Below are 20,126 nucleotides of genomic sequence, written 5' to 3'. Positions count from 1 at the left end.
CTAAGTCTCATTGAAAGTCAGTGGGACATAAGGGCTTTCCCTTTTTGAGCTAAACTCCTGTCTGGTGATGTGATGACTTTGGGAGTGCCACGAAAGTGCTTTTAAGGCCTTCTAAAATGTTGCAAACTGGGGTGTTTGCAGGGTGGGGTCGAGGCTATCTCTGGATTTGTTTTGCCTAATACTGGATCCTCTCAAACGCTGTGGGTTTTAAAGTTTGACTCAGACCTCGAAGGTTTCTGGGTTTTATTTCTCACAAAGAAAAGAATATGGGGGTGGGGGGAGAGAGAGAAATTCAATAAAGAAACGGGTCGACAGACAGACCAGAGTAGGAGGGAGTTAAGGATCACACCAGGGAGACTGCAACAGGAGCAGAGAGGAGTGATGTAATGAAAACCTAACTAGAGGCAGGCTGGCTGGCTATCACCATATATGTCCATCTGTCTAGATTCCTTTCCGTAGATATCTGGCACTATAACAAGGTCATCTTTTAAGGCCAGTGGGTCTGTGGCCAGCTTCAATTATCAGACCCAGCTGGAAGGGGTCAGGGGTTTTCTATGAAGGGCTGAGAGAGCTCAATTGGGAGGAGGGAGCCAGAGGTGGAGGTTAGTGCTTGTGGCAGGCGCTGGAGTTAGGGGGAAGAGATGAATGGGGAAAGGCCTCTGAGTCCTGCAGCCTGCTTGGGTTGTGAGTTTTGTGTTTGAATGAATAAACCATGTCGTGAGGCAAGGGCCTCCTAGAGACTGGGCATGGTGTTGGTCTTTCCTGGGCTGGGGAGACTGGCCAGCAGCCCCACACACGCCCATTGGTTCTCAATGTCCCAGCCATTCATTTCATCATAGGAACATAAGGCAAACACAAGAAATTGTCCTGCTCCAATGCCGCATTTAACTCTGCCTGTCTTTGTTCTTTGCCAGGGAGCAGAGAGTCACCGGAATCATTGTCTTTGTCCTGACTGGGATATCTGTCTTCCTGGCTCCAATTCTGAAGGTAAAATTTCCTCTTTCTACTTCACACAACATTCTTCACTGCACAGTTTGCTGATGAAGGCCCAGGGGCCCAGTCAGCGTTCAGATATCTACAAGACACCAAGCAGAATACAAGTTGTGCTGAAATAATGACCCAGTGAGGTATTGTGGGGATACAGTGGAAAGCTCTTCTTATTTTGCCTTATGGATAACTGTGCCAGAGAAGGGTCTCGGAATCCCACAGCATATTATCCCTTGCACTGGATCGCAGCCTGGCTCCCATTCCATTTTGGCTCGCTATGCTATGTGCCATGGTCACTCAGAACTTTATGTGGAGAGAACGCAGATCCTTCTTCTCCAGGCCACTTGAGCTAAAGAAGAATCTTCTAAGTGAAATAGGGCCTATGATACACAGTTGTGCAGTTCTTTCTGTCTCGTAGAAGGAACACTAACCAGTTGACCATAATAGTAGTAATCTCTTCTTGATATGAGTACCAAATAAATTCACGATGGCTTTGACTATTACAGGGTTTACAAATGAGTGTTAGTCATTATTTTGAAACTGTTACCATCAGATTTTCTAGGTCCTGTACAAACAGCAAATAGTGATCCTAAATGTAGTAAAACATTGTGGCCTTTGGTGGTTCACTAATGCAATGACGGATTAGCCACTGGGCCAACAAGGCCCATGCTCGGGCCAATTGGTGGGCCCCGGAAAAATAGGCACCCCCATACCCCAACCTCCTCCCCAGCAGGAGCGCAGGGGGAGGGACGACTGCAGGCGGAAGAAGTGGGGAGGAGCCCTCACTTGCTCTGGCCCAGGGCCCCACAAAATGGTAATCTGCCTCTGCACTAATGTGTCAGCATCTCTTGTCAGACCTGACTCGCTCACTACACCTAATGCACTGTTTTCATGATATTTACCCAGACGGTGGCAGGTAATATATCCTTGGACAACTAATAACTCACTGATCATTAACATTATTGCATGATGTGTGTATGGTAAATCCACAAAGGACTTTATAAATATATGGCAAAAATATGTGACTAAAATGTGTTTAAACCAGGCATCTTGAGGGGGAGTTGATAAACAGGTTTTCTTCAGGCAAAGGAAAGAGGCCGACACCTCAACCCAAATGTGGCCAAATTCAGTGGACTATTCGAAGGTGCGGGAAGAGAATATTTGCATTGTAAAGCTCACCCGCAGGGAGGAAGACAGCATGGAGGCTACACCAGTCAGCACAGAAAGGGAGCTTTGTCTAGGCTTGCTTGTCAAAGAATACTTTTCCAAGGTTTACTAGCCTGTGAAAAGAAAGGGGAGAGAACCCCATAATTATTCCTTACTGGGGAGATAAGAGGCCAGGGCTCTTGTTCATCTGAGAAAAGTGGATCCTTCAACCAAGGGGGTTGAAGTCTCTGAAAACTGAATATAGATGAGAAATCTGCTTAGACAAAGACGGTAACTGGCTGAAATTAAATTCTTGTCTTAGAAGTGTATGTTTACCATTGTTTGCTGGCAGTCCTTTCTATCTTTATTCTTGGTATCCCTTGATCCTACATCCTCTCTTATTAAACATATTTGTTCCACATTTACTATAAACTAGTTCAGTGCTGTGACTGAAATTGTTAAGTGCTGTTCAGTTAGGAAGCTGCTGTTCATGTTTCTTTAAAGGAACAGCGAACTTAATAACTTCCATGAGTGACCCAGGAGGAGGCTGGACACTGCAGGGAAGTGTCTCTGGAGATCTTGAGACTTGGGGGTCACTGTTTGCTACCTGAAGACAAGGTTTGGCCTGGCAGAGTACTGAAGAGTTTTCTGGCAAGGCAGACGAGCTGGTGTGTCAGGGATGTTCCCAGAGCCCAGGGTCCAACCTGAACCCGAATGTCTGTGTTGCAATTTTATAGCCCCTTTCAAAGCCCCATAGCCCAAGCTCCGCTGATTTGGGCCAGCCCCAGCTGTGCTGTGGGTCTTCTATCACAGTGTAGATGTACCCAGTAACTCTCATTTCTGGGAACCTCAGCAGAGCATCACTCTGGCAGAAGGTTTGGGGGGAATCACGCTGCAAAAAGGAACTGGGCGGGGGAAGCCAGGGGATAACCTGAATGCTTGCCTACTGGCTCTCTGTGTCAGGGCTGTGAGCCATACCAGCGTAGCATTTCACAGCACCCAGAGTAACCGGGCAGGTGGTGACATGGCTCCTTACAGGTCTGGCTTGACCTCCGCAAAACATCAGAGCTGGATCCTGTGTGCTCGGCTCAGATGTGGGCCACTTCAAGTCAAGCGCGGTAGAAAACTCTGAACATTTTTACAAAAGGGAAAAGATCTCCAAATGTAGGGCTCAATTGAGACGTTAGTAAGAGACAGCATGTGGCTGCATCTCGCCAGAAGCAACCCCGGGCATTCGTTGTACCTCTTCTCTATATGGTATCTGTAGTACCCTGTCACTATAGCATCTGTCTGCTTGGTTATGGACCAAGGTGGTTTTTCAGCCAGGATTTCCCCAGGATGTCGTTCTGGACAAACACTGCTAGAAATGCCCTTTCTGCTGTAGTTCGCAGGAGACATCTAAGCACCATGTGCTTGTTTTTCCTCTGCCCGCAGTATATTCCGATGCCGGTGCTCTATGGTGTCTTTCTCTACATGGGAGTTGCCTCTCTGAATGGCATTCAGGTAAGAATTGAATCTGTACTGCTGAGCTTGTTCCCTTCATGTGCTGCTACCATGTTCCCAATCCCCATCTTTATTCTCCTCATCTGTTCACACAACTACAGGAAAACTGAATCATCTATTGCGCCTACTAATGAGTTGACTGCATAAGAAACTGAATGGACCCACAGGCAACCCCCTGTATAGGTGAAGGCGGAATTGGGTCCTTCCAATTGCTAGAGAATCTGTGGTCAAGGGGAGGCTCAGAGCACTGAGAATAAATGGGATACGTTTCTTGAGACCTCTGTCTGTCTTAGGGTTTGGTACTGTGGCCCATCAGCATAGGATCTGAGTGTTTTCCACATAAAGAAGATTGGCCGTAAGAGAATTTCAGGGAATCTCTGGATCTTTGCCCTTTCTCAGTTATAGAAAGCTCTGCCTGGGGAAGAGGGAGAAGGCAGTGGTTGATGCTATGAACGTCATTCTGCTTATGGTGGAAAAGCTTTCTCAAATCCCTCTTCCCTTCCGGCGCATAATCCATCCCTCCCCATCAGCTGCAGACAGGCCTTGCATTGGGAAACTGACACGCAACTTGGAGCCCAAGTGACGATCCTACAAGGTGCAGGGAGAATTACTCATCCAGACACATGGTTTATTGCCTGACTGATTAAGGGCTGTTCCTGGAAAGGAGAGGTTGAAATTTAATCAGGCCATATTTGAAATTACTAAAACGTTAAGCTTGTAAAGAGCCTTTGGATCAGCACCAAAATTGGTCATTCTGGGAACATTCAGTGAGCGCTGCTGGATTTAGCTGGCAGTGGATGCAGCAAAGCCCTCCATGGGAATCTCACCTGCTTGCTTCACTCTGAGCTCTGCAGGGTGGTGTCCAAACACAAACATCCCAGCTCTTGTGGTGCCCAGATACTACAGTGATGAAGGTTGGATGGATAGAAGTGAGGTTGGGTCAGTTGGACAGGAGCTGCCCTCCGGATATATGACACACAGCAATTTCTTAAATGACAACCAGGATTTTTTGACATCCAATTCATATTAACCCTAAGGATAATTTCAGTTTAAACAAAGTGGGATAGAGTTTATCCCTTGTGTAATGTCACTGACTGTAATGGTGTTACCGGAAAGGAATTTGGCCCACTGAGTCTTAATCACTTTGTTTTGTTGGTTTTTTGAAGTGAAGGTTAAAGCTATATTTAAGCTAAAATTAGGCTCCAGGTTAATATGGTCTGAACGTCAGAAACTATTTTAAGGCGGATGCCGTAGCTTTAGCTCCCGGGAGCATAAATCCGACCTGAAGAGTTTGTTTGTGGAAACCATAGATGAGTATTAGCACTGCACAAACAAGGAAAGATCATTTTCCTGGATAATGCTTTATATGATTAGAACATAGGATTTCCAGAGCAGATCCTGCTCCTGTCTCTAGCTGTGACCAATACCAGAGGCTTCAGAGGAATGTAACCCCCCTGCCCCAACTCCTACCCAATAATTAACTTGCCCAGGCATACAGCGATACGTTTGGCAGGGAGGTAGATGGGGGCTGGAATTCCTTCCTGACCTCTAGTGACAATCAGTATATGCCCAAGGAGCATGAAGTCCAATTACCCAGTCTTAACATGTGCAACCACAAACTGGATTGCAATGACCCTCTTCAGTTGAGAGAGTACTGTGTAAAAGATACAAAGAGTTGATCTAGTTCAGAAGGCATTATCTGGGGGAAGTTTTCTGGCCTGTGTAATGCAGGGGGCTAGAATAGCTGATCACAATGGTCCCTTCTGGCCTTGAAATCTGTGTAGCAGCCCATTGGACTAGAGCTGAAGTCCTCATTCAGGCAAATCTCCCATTGGACTTAGTGGGAAGTTGGCCTAATTTTGGGCCAAGTGAGGACCATTCTGAGCCAAAACCTTCAGCAGATGTCCGTGCAGCACTCTCCTTTCCAGCCAGCATGGAGCACTTGACAGTTGCTCATTTCAGAACCAAGCCTAACTCAGCCTTTACTCAGGGGATGGCAAATAACGTGCTGCTTTTCCTTGGCAGTTCTGGGACCGCTGCAAGCTCTTCCTGATGCCAGCCAAGCACCAGCCTGACTACGCCTTCCTTCGCCACGTGCCCCTGCGGCGGATCCACCTCTTCACCCTGGTGCAGATCATCTGCCTAGCCATCCTCTGGATCCTGAAGTCCACTGTGGCGGCTATCATCTTCCCTGTGATGGTAGGGCCTCCTCGCTCACTCAGGAGTTCCTTGGAACAGACGATGTGGGGAGGGGGTGAGCAGCTGGGGTCCCCATGCAGTCCCCTCTGCCCCATCCCCAACAGGGATACAACCACTGATCTTCCTGGACTTTGTCTGTATTTGTAGAGACCAGAGCCTTAAGACAGCAGGTCTGGTTTTCTGAGTGTCAAAAGCCTTCTATCAGCTGATCTTCCTGGCTTCCCTCTAGTTCAGCCTATCACCGTATCCTTGAGTTAGAACTAAAGAGACTAGGTCGTCCTCCTGGGATGCCGTCAGCACTCCATGAAGTGACCAGTACTAGCAGGTGCCTTCTCCAAAGATAAAAGGAGGTGTCAGTCTGGGGTTTGACATCTCTTGAATCCCTCGGTTTGAGTCACTTCAGCCCTTCTGATGCAGCTCCATTCAGTTCCATAAAGTTTCCCGCATGGGGAGTGTTTCATGTCACAAGCCACGGTTCTCTGTGGGGCTGTCAAGGTTCCATAGCACATCCTGAGAGGACAGCAGCTGTTCTTGGTGCCCTCAGCCAGAAGCTCCATGCCCCCTTCTCTGTTCTGCAGTGGTCGGCCCCGCAACTGCCCCTCCCCCACTGTGTTTCGTCACTGTAGCGCAATTCGGAGTCTGACCTGCTTTCTTCAATGGAATCTAGTCTCGAATCTGGATCTGCTCTGTCCACGTTGGCAGCGGTTGTTTAAATCTCTCTTCCTTCCCCTTCCCCCCACCCTTAGATTTTAGCCTTAATCTTAGTGAGGAAAATGCTGGATTTCATCTTTTCCCAACACGACCTGGCCTGGATTGATAACATCATCCCCGAGAGGGAGAAGAAGAAGGAAGACGACAAGAAGAAGAAGAAGAAAGGCAACAAAGGGGAAGAGGAGAGTGAGGATGAGGTGTGTCCATGCTCGGGGGGAGCAGCAAGGGGCTTACAGTCCATTAGTGTTGTAGATGTTCAGGGATGTTAATGTCACTCACCTGTTCCAGGGCTCAGATAAGGCCATTAGGAATATTCCATCTGCACTGCAGTTCTGCTCTGAAAAATAGCTCTGTCCAAACGATATCATGAGGGTCCATGTTTGTTGTGCCTTAGTTTCCCCATCTGTAAAATGGAGAGAACAGTACAGACCTCCTTTGTAAAGCACTTTAAGATCTACTCATGAAAGGTGCTTGAGAAGAGCACACACACCCCCAGCCCAGAGCCCCCTCCGGCACTCCAAACCTCTCATTTCTGGCCTCACCCCAAGCCCCTGCCCCAGCCCGGAGTCCCTGCCCTCATCCCCTCCTGCACCCCAGCCCCCGACCCGCCCCGGTAAAAACGAGTGAGGGAGAGTGGGGAAGAGCAGGCGATAGAGTGGAGGCGGGGGGGTTGGAGTGAGCAAGGGTGGGGCCTCAGAGAAGGGGTGGAGTAGGGGGTGGGGCAAGGATGTTCAGTTTTGTGCAATTAGAAAATTAGTTCCAAGTCTCTCCAAATGTTATTGCAGGGTTACAATAAACAACCTCCAGGCTTAGAAAATCCGTTAGCCCCACGATGAGGATACATGCAGAACATCTGTTAACGCTAATGACAGTCTTGCACATGTCTCAAGGGATGTCTAGAGCCCTTTGTTGTTCCACAGTAACTAAGTCTACTTGCTGCAGGCTGCTGCATGTAAGAGAGACATTCTGTCACCTGAGTAATAAAAGCATGTGGCCAAAACGCCAACATTAACCTTGGGTACTGAATGCATACAAACCCCTCCAACTACACTGCCCCATAAAAGGGAGAGTCACAAAGGGCAGTACGTACCCAGCTTTCACCCAAGGTCCCATTTGTGGCTGCCCCTCAGCACGTTTGGGAAGGTTCCAGAAAACACTGAGGCATGTGCTTAAGTCCTTTTGACTTCAATGGGACTTAAGCGCTGTCTCGAATAGGGACCTTGGCAAGCAGTTTTGGGATAAAGGATGATTTCAAATATGTTTTGAATGCTGTGGTCAGTTTTGGTCACCTCAAAAGACCTAGCAACCAAAATGATTAGAAGCCTCAAGGGAAGGACTTTGGTTGGGCAGGAGACTCGAGAGGCTAGGATAATGCAATCAAAAACAACACACTTAAAATGAATAGAAAGACATACTTTGTTAATTCAACACATAATTAACCTGTGGAACTCACCTCTGCAGGGTAGTATTGAAGCAGTTGTCTCAGTAAGGATCAAAAGAGGAGGCATTTATATGACTAAAACTAGCAGTGACAGTTATACTCCTAGCTTAGGTAAAAGTCACAAGGGCCATTAGGGCTTATGCTTTTGGGCATAATCTGATCGCCAAACTCCTTGCGTTTTTTGTTAAGTATCTGGATAAAATTTTGTAGACACACTTGAGCTTTACAAACTCTGTGGTTTATTTCCCCATTGATTCTACCTATGTAGTCTCCCCTTGCAGTTTGAATTGGACACAATGGTTCTCTTCACTGCCTGTCTTAAACTGATGCATAGCATTCATTGTTAAAGAGCTGCCATATTGCCCCTTCCTCCTCCCAGAGCTGGCTGCATTTTAGTGAAGGGTGACTTCTGTCTGTAGGAGAATCTCATTTATCCAAATACCTCTGACCTAGAAATCTTGCCTATTCTAATCTTAATTATGTCCACTTATGTGAATTATTTACCAAGTAATGTAACTCTCTCATCCAATCTCCTTGTTTAGCCAGATATTTCTGATGTCCCCAAACCATTTCAGATAAACGGCTTTACTGTAGTTTATGTGGGATCCTTTAGCATGAATGGTATTAGAAATGTAAGGTATTGTTATGCGCAGGCAACATATTACCCTGATCAATGTTAATTGGTGTTACTGATGCTGATCTTTCCACCATGCAGATAGATACATAGATGTCTAGGATGGGATTTTCAATGGGAACTGGGTACCCAATCCTTTAGACTCCTTTGAAAATCCTGGCCTTCTGCCATATGCATGAGACTGATCCATTTAATGCAGAAGGGCATCTGTATTTTCATCAGCATGAGTATGTTTTCAGACATGCTAACCCCAGACATGTCTGTATGAATCAATGTATTCACTGGCTCTTCCCACTTTTTTCCCAGCCTCGGTTCCCAACTCCCTCAGTTATAAAGATCCCAATGGAACCTGTCCAATCAGACCCCCAAAACGGTATCCATTGCATTACCAGTAAGTACAGTGCTTAGGTTCTAACGTTATTACCACTTACTAATCCTCAACAACTTGGTCTATTCTGTGACTAATCAAAGTAACCCGCTGCAGGTGCTTGGCTTGTTCTGAAGCTGTAGATATGTGTAGATAAGAGATCCGCAAACAGGCTTGAGGAAAAGAACACACATGGATCCTTCAGCTGCTTTTTAGATCCAAACTTGATTTTAAAATTGTTTTGCTGCCTGAAAACTCCACATTCTGGCTTAGGAATGCCAGAAACCGCTCACATGAACCTGTTCCTCTGGGGTTGCCAGCCCACAGGCGGATCAAGAACCAGGAACTCCGTAGTACTAATCTTGGCTCTCCTACTGACGTGCTGCCTGCCTTTGGGCAAGTAACTTTACCATAGTGATGGGTGCGTTTCTCAGAACCTGGATGGAGAATGAACCTTCTTATGCCTATTTCCCCATATGTAAATATGCAGAGGATAATACGTTAGCTCCCCTACGGCAGGGGTGGGGGATAAGAATTTTGTTAGTCAATGGGTGTAAAGTGTGGCACAAAGTTCACTGGCGAAGTGGAAAGTGCTGCTTCCTGTTGTTAAAGATTAAAAAATGCCAGATGGTTTGGGATTCAGGAGACCTGGGTTCTAGCCTTTGCTTCAGTACCATCTCCTTGTGGGACGACAGGCAAGTGACCAGCAGTCAAAGGGGCCTCTGATTTTGCCTGCCCAACTTCAGGCACCTCGGACGTGATTTTCAGGAGTGTTAGGCACGTGCCGAGCTCTGCTAGAACTGTGGGCGCTCAGCACCTGAAATGACAGGTCTTTTGGGGGAAACGTTCATTCTGTCTTCTCTGGGCCTGGGCCCTCTGCCATTGCAACCTGGTACAGGAAGCAGTGACAGCCCAGGATAATCATTAACCAAATTTGTGCACATTAGACGTTGGATTCCTGTGCATTTGTCGGATTAAAGGTGACTCCCTTGCATTCTTGAAAGACAGTTGTGCTAATAGCCCTCCCCCTCTGCCATCTCTCCTGTCCCAGGCTACTGCACGTCAGAGGGATGCCTGAGTCCTTCAGTAAAACGTTATCTTGTCACTTTGGTAAAGGGATGGCTTATTTGAAATGTGCCTTTTTCTGAGGGAGACTGGTGGAGAACCAACGCTTGCTTCTGATTGTTCCCAAGTCCCGCTCCACTCCAGACGCCTGAAAGGTCCAACCTCTGCAATGCTCGTAACTGCGTCCGTCTCTCTTGTATGTGAGTGGGCCGGAGGCGCAGCGCTTGCGTCCAGTTACTAGCAGTGCTGGTGAGGGGAAGGGCTGGGCCAAAATTCAATGAGCCAGATTCTGAGGTGGAGTCTGAGGACTGAAAGGTGGCAAACTTTACTGTGTGGTCTCCTCAGTGTGTGATCTAAACCATCTTCCACTCCCCCTCTTAGAATCCCTCCGGTTCAATGAGCAAAATCCAGATGTGGTGATGTCTGGGGAGCATTAAATTGTCCATCGACATGTCTGACTGTCCCAGTTGGTGCAGGCTGCACACTGAGGGGCGCAGCAGAAGGCGTAAGATACACCAGCTCTAAATTCAGTTACTGTCCTCACTTTGGCCCCTCATGTCCATCTGATCCACCTTATCCCATGAGAGTCCCCTGCAGTCAGCCATGTGGAGGCGGAACTTCTTAGAACCGATAAATTATTCCACATGGTGTATCCTGACACAAGGGCTGTCTCAGCTTTTGCTGGGATATTAGGGAAAGGCCTTTACTTCTCCTGGAAGAGACAGAAATGGTCAGCGTTCACGTCTGGTTCGCTGTAGCTGTCGTCGTTCCTTCTCTGTCTTTCCTCATGGTTGCTCTTTGGGGCAATCTCTTATGGGGTTTCAGAAGGACTAAAGTACTTAAGGACACAACTCCCAATGGGATTTGGGCACCTCTTTGCCTTAGGCTGCTTTGAAAACCCTGAAAATAACATTTAATCCTCAGCTGGAAGGTGAATTGGGACTTGCTATTGTCAACAACTAATGCAGACTCCAGGCTTTATCCAAATGGCACCCCATTTATGGCTTCCGGTTCATATTTAGATGGAGATTCAGGATATTTATTGTCTCTCTAAATAGTCTTGTTTCCAGTGAGCCCGGTGTCTCCCAAGTCAATTCTCCAAGAATGAAACTCCTTTCAGGATCAGTCCTCTAACCCATTGTCCTTCAAGGGTCACTGAGACAAATGGCCTCCATTTTTGTTGCAAGCCTTGTAGAGACAAATTCTACTGATCAGTGGGTTGGCAATAGGAGACACAGGGCCTTTTGGCTTGTGGAGACAGGTTTGAAGCCAGCCTGGCTAGACTGTGATGCAGAGTTGATACCATGTGAGGGGTGTTTTGTTGCCTATAAAAGAGAAGCTAAGAGTCTAGTTCTGTTCCCAGTGGATAGAGGCCAGCACCATCATTGGCACTAGCTTATTGGTGGCAATCTCAGCAGGAAGGCCAGCGATTGAATTGTGATGTGCACTGAACTTCCCGTCCCTTTTGTCTGATAAACATGCCTTTCCTTCATGGTCCTCCATCAAGAGGATCCCAGCAACCCTGAACTTGGGAGCAGTTTGCATCTGGATTGAAAGGTTGAACCTCAGGCCAACAGAGTGTCGACTTTGTGGCTAGCTGGTGGATTTATTTTTCCTGTTTGTGAGGAAACCAATGCCAATTCTTTGAGCAGAATCCTGTTCCCATTGCAGTTAGGGAGAGTTTCACCACTGATTTCAATGGGATCAAGATTTGTCCCCAAAGAATAAGTACTTATGTAATTTAGGAGCCTAGCTTCCATCGACTTTCAATGCAATGCTCCTAACTTCAAAAGCACTTTTGAAAATGGCACTTGGGCTCCTAAGTCACTTAGACACTTTTGAAAATTGCACCCTTTGACCCTACATTTACTAACTCACAGAAATTAGCTCCTTTTTGCTTTTTCTCTAGTTTTTTATTATTTGCCCAAAGTTAAAGGACTTTGAGTTTCTGAGCCCCCACAACTCCCACTGAAATCTGTGGGTGCTAGAGGAGCTCAGCAACATTTTACTTGGGTTCCTAAATCCTTATTTAGGCACCTAACTTGAGGCTCCCATGCTTGAAAAAGTGGGTTTTGACATTTAAAAGGAAAACCTAGTCAAAGACCACACGAGAGGTAAAAGCAGCAGATTTGTGTAGCCAGGTCTTCCCTTTTGCAGCAATTAGGGGATGATTTCTAAAGATGCAGAAACACCTCGACGTTCAGTGGAGAGTTGGATGCTTAACTCTCATTTGTGCCTTTGATGCTCCCTCCCCTTTGTTGCTGTATTCATTTAAAAATGCAGCATTTAAGACTAGCTTTTTTTCTCCCACCAGTTAGTGGGTGGAGAGAGATGACCATGCAAGTTCATTGAACTTCATGGTTGAGGTCTCAGAGCTACTGGAGGTTCCACAGGGCTCAAACCTGGATGGCCCCAGCTGTGCAGTCCGGGGCCAGCCTCTTCCCTCTAACTGGGATGGTCTTGGGGGATTTTTGGTTTTTGTTTTGTTCCTTCCTCACTCTGAAATGGTTTCATATGCATCTGTGTTTCCCTTCAGGAAAGAGGTCCTCCAGTTGGAGCTTTGCGTTCTGATTCTTCTCCTAATGGTTCAGACTTGGATCGCAGGTAAATGACATTTAACAGGCTCATCATCACTCCCCAGTTCTAAACCCTGCCCCCAAACCTGTTGGAATCAGGCATCTCCATGGGTGTGAACACCAGGGAGGAATCAGAATTGGTTCGGGCAACAGGAGAGGGTCTAGTTAGGAGCAACAGGATGAAGTGAAGGGAGGGAAAATGCAGGCTTATCTAGGGGAAGAAAAATTCTAACCCTGGGCTCTGTGGGTGGAATTCACCCTTGTGCGGAGGGGGCCAGCACAAGCCCATCAGCCATTTAAATCACAACGGTTTAAACGGGGCATCAGGCCTGTGCTTGCCTTCTGCAAAGGGGTGATTTATGAGTGTGTCTCTGTTGCAATCCCGGGGTATGACTGCAGTTTGAGCAGACATATCTGAGCCAGCTTGAATTTAGCTAGTTCGGATACCAGAGCAGTGAAACAGCAGCAGCACAGGCTGTACAAGCCCATCTGGAACCCTGGATAACTCCTCAAGCAGCCAGAAGCTCCGCTGCTCCAGTACCCAAGCAAGCTAGATTAAAGCTAGCTTGGGTATGTCTACACAAGCTGCAAAAACTCCGCATCATTGCTGAGAGAACATACCTGAAAGGGTATAAATCTCCTCTCAAGGGCAGGGGAGTCACCCCCTTGCTTGAGAGATTTAAAACAAAGCTAGGTAAAAGCACTGTCTTACTTGCTGTAGGAAGCACTGCAACGGCCAGCAGATCAGGCTAGAAAATAGACTGTCTTTGAAGATCTGTGATTCTCTCCAGCCTCTTCTACTGTGGCCCCGTATCATCGCTGATAGTGCTCGAATGAGCCAACACGCTGCTACAGTCTGTTGGAGAAATGATGACTCAGTTCAGTTATGGGGTTGGATAGCATCTCTTGGTAACAGAGTAGGAAATAAAAGACCCTAGGTCCCCTGAATCATACAATCACTTGTAACCAGACCAAACGTATGATGCAAACTGACAAAAGCCACAGTGGAGGTTGACTCAGTCGCTGGTTCAAATCCAGCACAGGTTGTTGCTGTCTGACGGCCCCGTGGCGTCTGTACTGGCAGAGCTGGGAGATCTCAGTCTAATTTGAAAACTGTCAAGAGAATTGACATGAGCTGATCCCTTCACTGGTAGAGAAACCAAGGACTGAGCTTCCTCCCTCTCTTGCCTAGTGAGTCCTTCCTGCTGGAGGATTCTCTGCAGCTTGAGGTCTTCAGACCACAATTTGAAGACTTCAATAACTCGGACATAGGTTAGGGGTTTGTTATAGAAGTGGATGGGTAGGGTTCTGTGGCCTGCTTTGTGCAGGGGGTCGGACTAGATGATCATAATGGTCCCTTCTGACCTTAAAGTCTATGAGTCTATAAGGGTGAGAAAAGCTTGCCAGTGCTACCCTTGTTCTGCAGATAAAAAGAGGACTTCAGTCTCCAGCTCTGTGACCCGCACACCAGTCCCTGCTGTTTCTTTTTTTGTCCCTATGATCTGTTGATTTCTAGGTTCTGGCCCCCTTCCTCAGTGAAGGGAGCAGGGCCTTCCTTTGCCTCAATTGACTCTGCCCACCAGTCCCAGTTATCAAATAGGCTGATGTGTACTCAGCAGCATGAAATTCGTGATGCCCACAAAGAAAACGGAGATGAATTTTCCTGTGTGTACTGCATGTGTAGTACCAGCTGTCGGGGTCTTCTTTCTGTGTACAGGGCCTTGCAGTCTTTTCCCATTAGTGTGACAATATTTGGATGTTGTGACTTACAGAAATAGGTAAGCAGAGGTTAAACTTCCAAATGGGGGTCAGTGTGAGTTAAAGATCAGACTTCAGTCTTGCATTCAGATTTTTCTGGCTTGTAGCTTTTGTGCTGCACCATTCCAGATATATGTCATTAGCTAGGTTCCAAAACACAATGAGTCCGATTCAGCCCTAGTGTAAAGCCAGTGAGTCTGTTTGGAAACATGACATCTTAAAGATCAGCTAGAACTTTTATTCAAAGGGACACTGTCACATTAAGTTGCTCTCATTGTTTTGGACTTTGTGAAGACGGAGCCTTTATTAAACAAAAAGGCTGGTACAAATGTTCCCATTGTTGTGGTTTTGTGTTTTGTTGTTTTTTTCTTAATTTTAATTCTAATGGAAAGTAGGCTTTTTAAAGCAAATCAGGATCCCCCTTGTATTACTAAAGATTGCAGCATTGGATTTGATGCATGAGATTCTGAAGGTGAAATTGATCAGAACCTGATTGTTAGCAAAAATGAAATTGATCGGTATGTTGTCATTATCCCAAATGAAAGACACGCAACAAGTAAAGGGTGCAAATTAGACTATTTTTTCTTTCTGATTTCATAATCAAGGTCTCATTTGTAACATAAGTATGGAAATTTGTTGGATTTTTTTTAATTAAACACTGGTTTCTTTTAACCTCATTAGAGAGAGTGAAGTGATGCTATTCACCCTGATTCAAGCCAAGTTTTCTTTAGCTTTGGGAGAACAGAGACTGAGTGGTCTTCACCGTTTTGCCAGCCAAGGTGGAAAATATTTTCAGCCCCCTCCTGCCTTCCACCACGTTCCTCAGCGGATGAACAAAAATTAAAACCAGTCAGTGAGTAGCATAATAGTTTGGCAGCCACGCCCACCCTCTAGAACTGGGCCTGAATAGGGATACGTCTGTGCCATACCTAAATTGCACTGCTGTCTAGATGTTATTGTTTATAACAAAAAGTGACCACTAGGGGGCAGCAGTTAGGCTTTACTAAGAACATAATCCTGGAAAATGTATCCCAGCTTCACATTTTACATTGGTGCAGCACATTTTCACTAGGGATTTGCGGATACACCTGTGCAAAACCAAAAAAACAAACAAAAAAAAACAATGTAAATAGTTGCACCAACTGGTGCAGATGAGAAGAGAATTGGCCCTTATCTCGAAAAGTTATTGAATTGCCAGACAGATTCCAAACAGCTTAGTCATTTAAGTCACAGCTATTAAAGGTCATAAAGTTTAATGCCAGAAAGGATCACCAGATCATCTAGTCTGTCCTCCTACATATCACAGGTCACCAATACCGCACCCACACACCATTCATTACACTATTCATAAACTCTGACACTATCAAAACATGGGGGGCACAACCTTGATCTGTAGCACCTCCTGCTATGTCAGTCCACTCCTGGGATTTCTCCCCCCAACTCCGAGCTCTGCCAGTGCACCACAGTCCTAACTCATGGAATCCCCTGCTGTTCCAGCTCAGGGCTCCCCCGCTATTCCAATCCTCTAAGGTTTTGTTATTGCTATGGCATGTTAGATCATAGCAGACCACGGTGCCATAGCAGATCTCATCATTCAGAGAAAGGAATGGGCAGAAGGGAAAGCCCAATTATAATGCACCTGATAGGTTGCACAGTGCTGCACATAATGGAAAAAATGTCCTTCCTGCTCCTTGCTGTGCTGAGCATTGACCTCTGAAGCAGCGAATTCCCCAGGCTGTCTGTATATCTGGCACATGCAGGTAATATGGTATTTCTGCATCCCCCTTGTCATGCAATGTGTCTCCGCTTTCCAAAGTGGCACATGGAGAACTAAGCCCCATTGGTGCACTCTTCTCTCCCTGCAGCTAACACTCCACTGGCAACTCTGCAAATGTGTCTAATCAGATGGTGTTTTAGTGGGCTGGGCAAAGGTCAAAAGGCCTAGAGGTCAGGTCAGATACTGGGCCGAATTATCCAGAGCTCAGCAAATTTTGGCAGGAACTCTTGCTGGAGAGAACTTTCACTTGTGAAAATTCTAGTATCTCCACTTCCCTGTTGGGCCAGAAATACCCCAGGAAGACACTTTGCCCTCTGGTAGTTTAACACAGCTGGGCCCAGAATGAACCCTGTCAAAGCAACAGCAAGTAGCTCAGAAGCTATGGTGTAAATACCTAGGGCACTAATGCTATGAATGCCTGTAGATAGTTGCATAAATACCTGGAGAGATGATTGGCTGTGCAAGACAGCGCAGATGGCTAGTAGACTCTGTGAAAATGCCTAGAAAGGAATAAGAAAAGTTTTTAAGCTTGTTTTATTAAGTACCATTTTTTTTCCATCTTCAAATTAGGTGTGATCTGAGTATAAGGTGAAGGTTTGTTCATATTTTCCTTCAACTCTGTAGTGTGGTACAGTAGACCTGTCTAGGAGAAATGGACTGGAATAACAAAAGGGAAAGTTTAGACTGAATACCAAGAAAGAGCTTCCCAGCAGTGAGACGTGGAATCTTCTCCAGAGGGTAGAGGGCAGTGCACTAGGAAATGGGCCGCAGGCAATAATTGTGCATTGATGAAGGGGATGGACCAACTTGTCATTGGGTTTGATCCTTCCTTTGGTGGCAGTTTGGAGTTTGCAAGATTTGGCTCTAAATTCTTAGGAATCCTGTCTCCAATCCTTCCTTTCGAAGAACTTTAATGCTTAGTGCTACATGCGGCAACCATCCAGCTGGATTTTGGGAGCTCATTTTGGGAAGACCATCCGCTTACTTAACTAAATAACTTGTGTCCCGCTTCGAATTCATTCGATTGTTGAACCTCCGGTTCTCTTGTGTCTTTTTCTGTCTTTCTTACTCCTGCTTCACATAAAGGTTTTTACCCTGATACTGAAGCCCTTTCACTTCAGAGCACCCTCATCAGCATAATAGCAGTACTGCCAGCCCCTGGCTTTTGAAATTATGAATTGGCCTAAAAATCATGAGATTTTTTTAAAAATAATTTTGGGTTTGTTTTTCTTTCTACTTTTAAGAGTTTTTAGGGTTCATGTTTTCTTGTCTTTCTCCTCAGCCATAAGCACTAGAAACTTTCTATTTTTAATGAAAGCTGAGCTTCTCACCTAATCACATGATTCCAGGAGCTGGGTCTTTAAGGAAAACATCAGGTATCCAAGACTTGTAATAAAATCATGAGAGTTGGCAACACAAATAGAAAGAAATGGGCCTGAGCTGCAACATTCAGGTCCAGATCCGCCAAAATTCAGAGCCTGGGTTTTAGCTGGGCCTACAATAAATATGGCGGGCCATTCATAGAGTTTGGATCTGCACTTCCCCAGGACTGTTTTGCCCTGGTGCAGGTGTTGACTGGCTGGGTCACAGGCTGAGATGCTACTCTGCAAGTATTAGATGCAGTGGCCGTGCATGAGTGTAAGCTGAACGGTGTGATTCTTAGAGGCTGACATTTCTAGCACCCGAAAGCTAGTACACACCTCTGTAGTGCATTGGTCATCTGGCATTCTGATGTATAGTGAGGAGTGATAGCCAGAGTTTCTAGGCCTGATGATTCATGAGAGATCGTACCATGAAATGTTTACTGATTCCTTGGCTTTTTTTTTTTTGAGGGATGGGGTTTGCGGGGGTGTCTAATCCATTTACCAGTCAGGCCAGGATGCTTTCAGCACCGCAGTCTCTCCTGGCATCTGGGGCTTTGGTTTGGGGTCAGTTCTAGTACTCTGATTCATGTGCACATGCCTGGTTGACATTTGCACCCAATGAGACGCGTTTGTATTGTCTAGATACTGAGGTTTTGTTCACTGTGATGGAATTTCTCCAGCCAAAGGGATTTGCATTGTTGATTGTCTAGTGCATATGAAAGCTTAAAGCTTGTTGTTCTAGGGTGGAAGTTTGAAAGGTAGCTACATGACTTAGGAGCATAAGTCCCATTGACCGTAGCGCCTCTACGCCTTAGTTTAGCCCTCTGTATACTGGAGATACTGGCCTTTCTGTGAGGTGTGTTTGTGAAAATGTTGGCTTAATTTTCAGAAGTGCCCAAACATTGTGGAAGCCTTCATTTTTGGGTCCCAGCTTGAAACGCGCAGGACTTCATTGGCATTGTCAATTTCACGGTCATAGGATTTTAAAAATCATAAATGTCATTATTTCAGATATTTATATCTGAAATTTCAGGGTGGTGTAATTGTCAGGGTCCTAACCCAAAAAGAAGTTGGGGGGAGGCAGGGGTTGCAAGGTTATCCTTGCTTCTGCTGTCAGAGCTGGGTGCCAGAGAGTGGCAGCTGCTGGCTGGGAGCCCTGTTCTGAAGGCAGAGCTGCTACCAGCCACAGCACAGAAGGATGGCCTGGTATGGTATTGCCAACCTAACTTATGTGCTCCTGCCTTCAGAGCTGGGCCATTGGTCAGCAGTCACTGCTTTCTGGTCACCCAGCTATGAAGGCAGCGCAGCAGTAAGGGTGGCAATACTGCAGCACCCCTAAAATAACCTTGTGACCCCCTGAAACTCCTTTTTGGGGTCAGGACCCCCAATTTGAGGAATGCTGATCTCCGCCATGAAATCTGTATAGAACAGGGTAAAAGCACACAAAAGACCAGATTTCACAGTCCGTGATGTGTTTTTCATGGCCAAGAATGTGGTAGAGAATCAATAGCCCTTGAAATTCTGATCGTATTCAGTTTAACATCCTTACAATTAGATGTGTATATCATTTTTTAACAGCTTGCCAACACTGTCTCATCGTATCCTATAGCTGAGAGTTCCACAGATTAACAAATGGGAACAGCATTTCCTTCTTTCTTATTAGATTTCTGTCCTTTGATTCTGCCTCCCAAGCTCAGAAAACATGGAGCTCCTCAGGGGGTGTTTTGAAAAAGATTTGAACATGAAGAATTAATAGACGGGACTCTTCATCTTTTAAAGTACTTTACAAACTAATTCTCTCAAGACCTCTGTGAGGCAGGTGTTCTGTGTAGTAGAGCTGGGTCCAGGCTGCACAGTCAGACATCTGGATCCAGGTTTCCCAAGCTCCTTGTTATACAGCTGGGGAAAATGAACCACGAAGAACATGTCCAAAAGTCTAGGTAGCCAGTGTCAGAGGTGGGACTAGATCTCAGGACTTCCTCCTCTCCCACTCCGTTAGATAAAGACTATGGCTTTAACCCAGCCTCATGGATTGTAACCCCTTTGTTGTGCCTTCTACCCTTCCAGTATTACGCTTCACCTGAAGATTTCCTGCCCATCATCTCCTGCGTTTAACTACTCCCGAAATCCTCTCTGCGCTGTGCCCCAGGTGAAGATAGAGATGGAGTCGGACTATGAAGACAGTGACACAGAAAAGCACCCTCGGGACATGGGCAGCGAGACCACGCTGTAGTCCCACACTGCCCTTCCTTTGTGATGATATATAAATAAGAAAATTGGGCATATTTTTCTATGTGACAGACTAAGGAGATCATAGGTCCCTGGGACCCATTTCTCCATTAGCTTTTAGCAGAATAAATTAGAATGCTGTGGAATTCCACCCCATTCAGTTGGGCCAAGAAACCACCGCCAGCTTCAGAGCAATGCCAGGAATGTGGAAATGGTACTTTGACTCTGGTCCCTGCAGTAATAGGGGATATTAGACCCTGGGCGGTTGCTGCCGTTTCAGTGACGACTCTGAAAATAGCAGGGCCACCTTCCTTCAGCATCTGGACCCTGACATCACCAGCATTGGAGAGTCGCACCCTTTCCAGTGCA

General features: G+C 46.2%; 1 protein-coding gene across 1 annotated transcript in view; it reads left to right on the top strand.

The window, feature by feature from the left end:
- SLC4A5 (solute carrier family 4 member 5) overlaps positions 1 to 19,672 on the top strand; it is a 166,107-nt gene extending 146,435 nt beyond the window's left edge. The window contains exons 22-28 of the mRNA XM_030551928.1: positions 915 to 987; positions 3,568 to 3,636; positions 5,662 to 5,835; positions 6,582 to 6,743; positions 8,928 to 9,012; positions 12,590 to 12,657; positions 19,596 to 19,672. Coding sequence (XP_030407788.1) covers positions 915 to 987; positions 3,568 to 3,636; positions 5,662 to 5,835; positions 6,582 to 6,743; positions 8,928 to 9,012; positions 12,590 to 12,624 — 598 coding nt within the window. The 3' untranslated portion in view covers positions 12,625 to 12,657; positions 19,596 to 19,672. The remainder of the gene's footprint in view (positions 1 to 914; positions 988 to 3,567; positions 3,637 to 5,661; positions 5,836 to 6,581; positions 6,744 to 8,927; positions 9,013 to 12,589; positions 12,658 to 19,595) is intronic.
- The last annotated feature ends 454 nt before the right edge of the window (positions 19,673 to 20,126 follow it).

The sequence above is a fragment of the Gopherus evgoodei genome, chromosome 2, assembly GCF_007399415.2.
Source record: "Gopherus evgoodei ecotype Sinaloan lineage chromosome 2, rGopEvg1_v1.p, whole genome shotgun sequence".
Classification (NCBI taxonomy): domain Eukaryota; kingdom Metazoa; phylum Chordata; order Testudines; family Testudinidae; genus Gopherus; species Gopherus evgoodei.
This window is presented reverse-complemented; position numbering and strand designations above follow the sequence as displayed.